Source organism: Fistularia commersonii, chromosome 25 (genome assembly GCF_037954325.1).
Source record: "Fistularia commersonii isolate RoL2024-O1a breed Wild chromosome 25, RoL_Fcom_v1.0, whole genome shotgun sequence".
In the NCBI taxonomy this organism is placed as follows: Eukaryota; Metazoa; Chordata; class Actinopteri; order Syngnathiformes; family Fistulariidae; genus Fistularia; species Fistularia commersonii.
Genome location: NC_141308.1, coordinates 458,554 through 465,004, shown reverse-complemented (window position 1 = coordinate 465,004; position 6,451 = coordinate 458,554). Strand labels below are relative to the sequence as shown.

General features: G+C 43.6%; 1 protein-coding gene across 1 annotated transcript; it reads left to right on the top strand.

Moving 5' to 3' along the window:
- The first annotated feature begins 1,076 nt into the window (after nt 1-1,076).
- gata6 (GATA binding protein 6) lies at nt 1,077-5,851 on the top strand. The gene is made up of 7 exons (XM_086172878.1): nt 1,077-1,174; nt 1,786-2,702; nt 3,110-3,282; nt 3,793-3,918; nt 4,022-4,109; nt 4,202-4,299; nt 5,072-5,851. Exons 2-7 carry the CDS (start codon nt 1,844-1,846, stop codon nt 5,231-5,233), a joined length of 1,506 nt encoding a protein of 501 aa, XP_086029004.1. The 5' UTR covers nt 1,077-1,174; nt 1,786-1,843; the 3' UTR covers nt 5,234-5,851.
- The last annotated feature ends 600 nt before the right edge of the window (nt 5,852-6,451 follow it).

The following is a 6,451-nucleotide window of genomic DNA, read 5'->3' as shown; positions in this document are numbered from 1 at the left end:
CTGAAGCCATTCAATCCTGAATAGGACCGTCTGAGTTAAATAAACTAATTAGCGGGGGATTTATTGATCACCGGAGGGGAAAAACAAAGAGCTGTTGATCACTGAGATGGTGGAACTTCACAAATAGGACTTCACTTCGTTCTTTTATCATTATGTTGTTTGTAAATGACTTCACAATTAACCAAATATATGTCTTGAACTACGTCAGTTTGCTTTTGAGTAAACATTATAGAGGTAATATTTCTCTGCGTCGAGAAATGTGGAAAGCATTCTGATTTTGTTGTCAAATCTCATCGTGTCAACTGGACTTCACCGAGGGGGTGCTGAGAACCTTCACAGTCATAATCGGATCCTATTTTTCGGGTAAGAACTTGGTACAACGTGGTACAGAAAGCGAGTTCTTAGTGCAAACGAACCACCAGCAAAATGTGCAGGATATACACAGTTATGAGAGGAAAACAACAACGTATAGCTTTATTACGGCTGCACTGTTATCTCAACGGCGAAGGTGACTAATGCTGGTGTACATTAAATATGCATAATTTAGGAGATGATCCGGTAAAATCAAAAACAGAAACGTTAATGGTAATTAACAGAACCGTAAACAGATTTAAGCCTGAGAAGTTATTGGTAAAATATGACTAAATTTCAGTGATAGTAAGGGTTTTTTTCACAGGATGTTTCTACCTAACGAGTAAAAATTGTTCATACATAAATAAACACATGGATGTCATAAAATATGAATGAATAAATCAATAAATATGAATTGTCGGGGGACGTATTGATATTGATTGATATTGATATATATATTGATAAAGACGTGGACGTGGACGGGGAGGGGCCGCCGCCGCCCCGCTGAACCCATTTTGACGGAGAACACGGAAACACGATGGCATTTTTGCGACCTTTCTGTGCGGCCCGAGGGCTTTTTCTGGCTGCATGCGCGTCGCTGTGCGTGATCGATTGGAGGAGACCTCAGGCTCGCACCCCCATTGCGTTCGCGGCCGCGCGCGCAACTTATGATTGGTCCGCCTCCCGCAGCCTCAGCCGCAGCGCGCGCCTCCTCTCATAAACCCCCCGTGCGCCGCTTCATCGTTTTCCAGTTACTTCCAGGAGCGGCAGCGGTTGACGGACGCCGACGTTTCCACCTAAACCTATGGCACGGAACTAGCAGGTATGTGGCGTGGAAAGAAAAAGAAGGGAAAACAAGCCGTCGTAACTGCTCGCTGTCGTGTTTTCCTTTCGAGAAGAAGAAGAAGAAGGGAGATAGCAAGAGGGGCGGTAGCAACAGCTGGAGCAGCTGGGTCTAAATCATCATTTCTGGGTTTTGTTTTATCGCGCGTAGCCTCTGGGGCCTTATCTGCGCTCGGGTCTTATCAAACAGTTATCTGTTTTGCTGTGAAGACATATTGCGTTTTGTTTCCTATCTGTACGTAGGCGTATTTGTGTGCGTGCGTGCGTGCGTGTGTGCGTGCGTGCGTGCGTGTGTGTGTGTGTGTGTGTGTGTGTGTGTGTGTGTGTGTGTGTGTGTGTGTGTGTGTGTGTGCGAGATAGAGAGAGAAACTCTGCTAGTGACTAGTGTGTGTGCGTGTGTGCATGTGCGTTTTCATGGATGAATCCACGGCCTCCTATACGCGCCTCATGGGGAATATGGATGGTATTTTTTGCTGACGAATGACGAGATTCGCAGGTTTCTGCGTTGTGTGGACATGAGTTTTTTTATTCCATTTCCTCGAAACTGAAGTGCGATTCCTTCAATATTGTGATCGTGTTTTTTTTTAACAGGGTGGAGGACTCTGACCGTTTTTTATTAACCCCCACGGTGTATGGAAAGTGCTCCTGGATGGACCTGGGCGACAACAGCTGGTCCATGGTCAAGCGAGAAGTATCAAGCAGCCCCGGGTCGCCGGCTGAACAGACCTACCTGCCCGGTGACAGCAGGAGGAGTGACGTACCTACTCCGGATGAGCTGAGGACATCGGCGCCTCCGAGCGACCTTGACACCCTGGGCCACCGCTGCTCCGACGCCAGATCTCTACACTCCTACGTTCACTTCGGACAACATAATAATACCCTGACCACTTCCGAGGACATTCCGCTCTTCACGGATTTAGACCAGGGCGGAAAACTCGTCCTCTCAGGCGGCGCGCACAAGACGAGCTTGCTGGTGGACCCGTCAGACATGTACCAAACTCTGGCGATCGCCGCCGCCCAGAGCCAGACTGGATATGATTCTTCCTCCGGTGGTTACATTCACTCCAACCCCAACTCCCCCGTGTACGTGCCCAGCTCCCGTGTGGGCTCCATGATCCCCAGCCTCTCTTACCTTCAAGCCAGTGGCTCTGCGCAGCCCAGCCACGGCGTCTCCAGTCACTCGGTGTGGTCCCAGTCGGCCCCCGAGAGTCCGTCATACAGCACCGGGAGCCCGCACACCTCCAGCCGTTTTCACTATCCTCCGAGCCCGCCCATGAATAACGGGACTCCCCGGGACATTGGCTACAGTAACACGCTGAATGTGAGCAGCAGGGACCAGTACGGCCTCTCGCGGCCCCTCGGTGGGGCCTACCCGGGTCCGTACTCTCCGTATGTGGCACCGCAGCTGTCCCAGCTGTCCTCGCCTTGGACCGGGGGCCCTTTTGACAACACTATGCTGCACACGCTGCAGAGCCGAGGCGCGCCCCTGATTCGAGGACCAAACGGAGGTACAAAAACACAGCGAAAAACCGGAACGATCAGAATTCATTGTTTGTTTATTTATTTATTTTCTTTTTAATTCCCAGAAGCAATCATGTTAATAAGCAAAATCAATTCATGAGATTAAATGTGCTGACCAGGGGACTAATTTGCGAGAAATGCATTTTAAAATTTAGAAGGTGCGAGAAATGTAACCCAAATATTAGACTTGAAAATGCGATGTTAATACATTGAAAAGTCACTGGTATGAACTAATTAATTTCATTGAATGCTATTCTTTTGATTTTTTCTTCCTGCGCGCTCTTCCTTTATACTCTCCATCGCCACATCACTTACATGCTCCTGTATCGCTCTTCGACAAGTTCGGAGTTCGGAGTGGGATTTTGCATATTTATTTTTGAATCTTTTCTTCTAGTGTCGGATATTCTGGACGACATGGGGGAGAGCAGGGAATGCGTCAACTGCGGCAGTATCTCCACGCCGCTGTGGAGACGCGACGGCACCGGTCACTTTCTCTGCAACGCTTGCGGCCTTTACAGCAAAATGAATGGGCTGAGCAGGCCATTAATTAAACCACAGAAGCGGACGGTAAGCCTGGGAGTCGTGTCTTTCTCATAATTGTTTCAAATGAAGCCCCCCCCCCCCCCCCCCCCCCCCGGAGGTAGGGCGGAGGGGTGAAAAGTAACGCTTTGCATGTAGGCCATGTTCAAAATGTTCAACATTGAGATCGATGCCCGGGCCTGTAAGGAAGTATTCGAAAAAAAGAGGTGGTAAGTGGGATCTGATCATTGAAGTCAACGACATGTGTTTTTACAAATGTAGTCTCATTTGGCAGCAGAAGAATTAAGAAAAAAAGAGCGAAAAGAACAGCGGCAAAGGAAAGGAATTAAGCACTGAATAAGTTGTGGGATTTCCTCACTGAGCCGGGTGAACGTTTTAAGAGTCAAATCTTTTACTGCCGTTAGGCTGACCTCGCCAACGTGCCAGTGGGCAAAATGATGCGATCATGAGCAACTAACACGTAAAATGCCATGACTTACCATTGAGTTGCAACTATGAAATTTATTTTTATATGTTTTATAATTTTCCTGTCACCAGTCCACGTCTAGAAGAATCGGCCTGTCCTGCGCCAACTGTCAGACCAGCACCACGACTCTGTGGCGCAGGAACGCTGAGGGGGAGCCGGTGTGCAACGCCTGTGGGCTCTATACAAAATTACATGGGGTGAGGTTTTTTATTTTTTTTATTTTTATTTTTTATTTTTTTATTTTATTTTTTTCAAAAGATGTCAAATAGTCAGAAATCACTCAAATACCATATGCTATAGGTACCACGGCCACTTGCAATGAAGAAGGAGGGAATTCAGACGAGAAAAAGAAAACCCAAAACTCTGAATAAAACCAAGGGGTCCTCTGGTTGGTTGCTTTAATACTATTCCGACCTTTTTCCGTTTTCTTTTCTTTCATTAAGAGACCTCTTTATTAATCTATGGTATATTCTCTTCAAGGAAATAGTAGCTCTGTCTCGATGACTCCCACGTCCACTTCTTCATCCAATTCTGAAGACTGTTCAAAAAATAACTCTCCCTCTGCACAGGTGTCAGGCGTAAGTTCAACAGTCATTTTTACCTTGTTTCCTCACAATGACAACAGTAAATCACTCTGATCCCAATAGAATTCAAGTATAGTAATTTCCAATTTTGACATGAATCCAGACCACCTGGCTTAATAATGACCTTGATATAAGAAATTATAAACATAAGAATAACATAAATGGTTTATATATATATATATATATATATATATATACATATATATAAATCACCTTGATTTTTCAAAAGTATAAAGGAGTGAAACAGTGAAACACTCGGCTATACATATAGAATACTATAGATGTAAATATACAGTTCCATGAACGGCCTGGATTCCCAGGTTGTTTGATTGTGGTCTGTTCAAAAATGTCACATATATACATGGCAATAATTGCTGGTGAATGCACTTTAGATTTAAAATGAACATACACATATGATTTCTCAGAAAACAGTAAAACACCTGATATAATTGCCTTCCACCATGAAACATTTTCCACTATATAAAAACATACAAAATGTACCACAGACTCTTCTTTTCACAGTGTTTGTATGGTTGTTTCACTTAATCTAAAGACTGACTGATACTCCTTTGCCTTTTTTTCCTAATGAATGTTGAAAAAGTATCTTCATAAATTCATACTATGTTGGATGTGTAATGCTATTAGAGGCTGAGTTAGCAGAAAAAAAAAACACAGAATCAAATTCCAAATATGGCAACATTTTCATCCAAGCAGCCTGAGCTTTCCAAATAGCTGTAGACTAATAACCTGTCTTTTGCTGTCACAGGTCAGTTCGTCCGTGTTGTCCAGCTCAGGGGAGGGAGCTAGCTCTGGGTCGGTGGTAAAGTACCCTGGACAGGATGGCCTGTATAACAGCGTGGGCCTTTCCCAGCCGTCAGATGTAACTTCAGTGAGGGGTGAACCCTGGTGCCCAATGGCTTTAGCTTGAATGTCCAGATCTCGGAGAAGACAGTGTTCCCTGGATCCTCTGCCTGGATTCTCTGTAGTTTGGAGGTATTCTGGTGAAAAGTTCATTCTTTCATCGCAGCCAAGGTTAGAAGACTCAGACCAAAAAAAGGGAGAGGGGGAGGCAGCATTCAGTCACACAGCAATCTTCAACCGAACGTGGAATATCTGGGTTGGTTTTCCAGACTGGCATGGGGGATCTTTTTTTTTCCAAGAAAACAGAGGGGAAACTCCTTGGATGAGCCCAGAAGATCAATAAGGAGGCTGGGTTGCAGATGGTTTCTGGACTTACCGTGCTGTTCATATCTGGCCCATCAATGGCACAGAGCCAGATGTTGGCTCTTAAAGAAACCCATCATGTTCATAAAGGATGTCCTCTCCTGTCTGAAGACAAAATGCTGTCCATCGTTGGATACATGTACTTCATGAAATATTCTGTTATGGACATTCAGATTTTTTTTATGTTCCACAACTGGAATCATGCCACATGTGGCAAGAAAAGTTTTATGAATCAAAAGAAAAAAAATATTTATAAATCTTCCATTGTTAAAAACATGGCTATGATTGTTAATAAAGATATCAATATAGAGTAGAAGTTAAACCATTCTTATGTCTTCTTTTATATGTTTTTGTCAGTGTTTTTTCAATGTAACAGTGTCAAATTATCTATCCATTTTCCACTGAGAGCTCTTAATGTTTTCATCATAACAAGTGTGGCATAAACAGGGTATTGTTGACATTTTGTCAACATTCTTTGCATGATTATTTTACATAATATACAAACACTCACTTTCTTGAGCCTAATACTAACATTTTTTTCATCTGAAGGGTAGCATTATGCTACTACTTCAGAAGTGACAATGAATTCTGAGCTTCATGTGTGCAGCTCAGTCAGTGACCACTTTCATAAAGCAAGTCAAGTGGAGCTGGGGGAAAAAACAGCCTGCCAGTCAATAGTTGTGATTCAATTAAAGGGTAAAACATTTGAAAACAAAACAAGCCAACAAACAAAAAACAAAATTTTATTTTAGTGACTTAATTCCATGTAAGGATTTACAGCAGTGCTAAAGTGTTTAAGGTCACATTTGAAACCGCATATAAAAGGAAGAAAATAAAACACTACAGTGCGACTTATTTATTTCGTCCAGGACACATTCTATAAACACATTGAATCATAGAATAAGTACAATTTTCATTAATT

Coding starts and splice junctions, on each gene's coding strand:
- gata6 (XM_086172878.1), top strand. CDS start 1,844: ATGGACCTGGGCGACAACAGCTGGTCCATGGTCAAGCGAGAAGTATCA. Junction 3,919..4,021: donor TCTATACAAAATTACATGGG/GTGAGGTTTTTT, acceptor CATATGCTATAG/GTACCACGGCCACTTGCAAT. Junction 4,300..5,071: donor CCTCTGCACAGGTGTCAGGC/GTAAGTTCAACA, acceptor TTGCTGTCACAG/GTCAGTTCGTCCGTGTTGTC.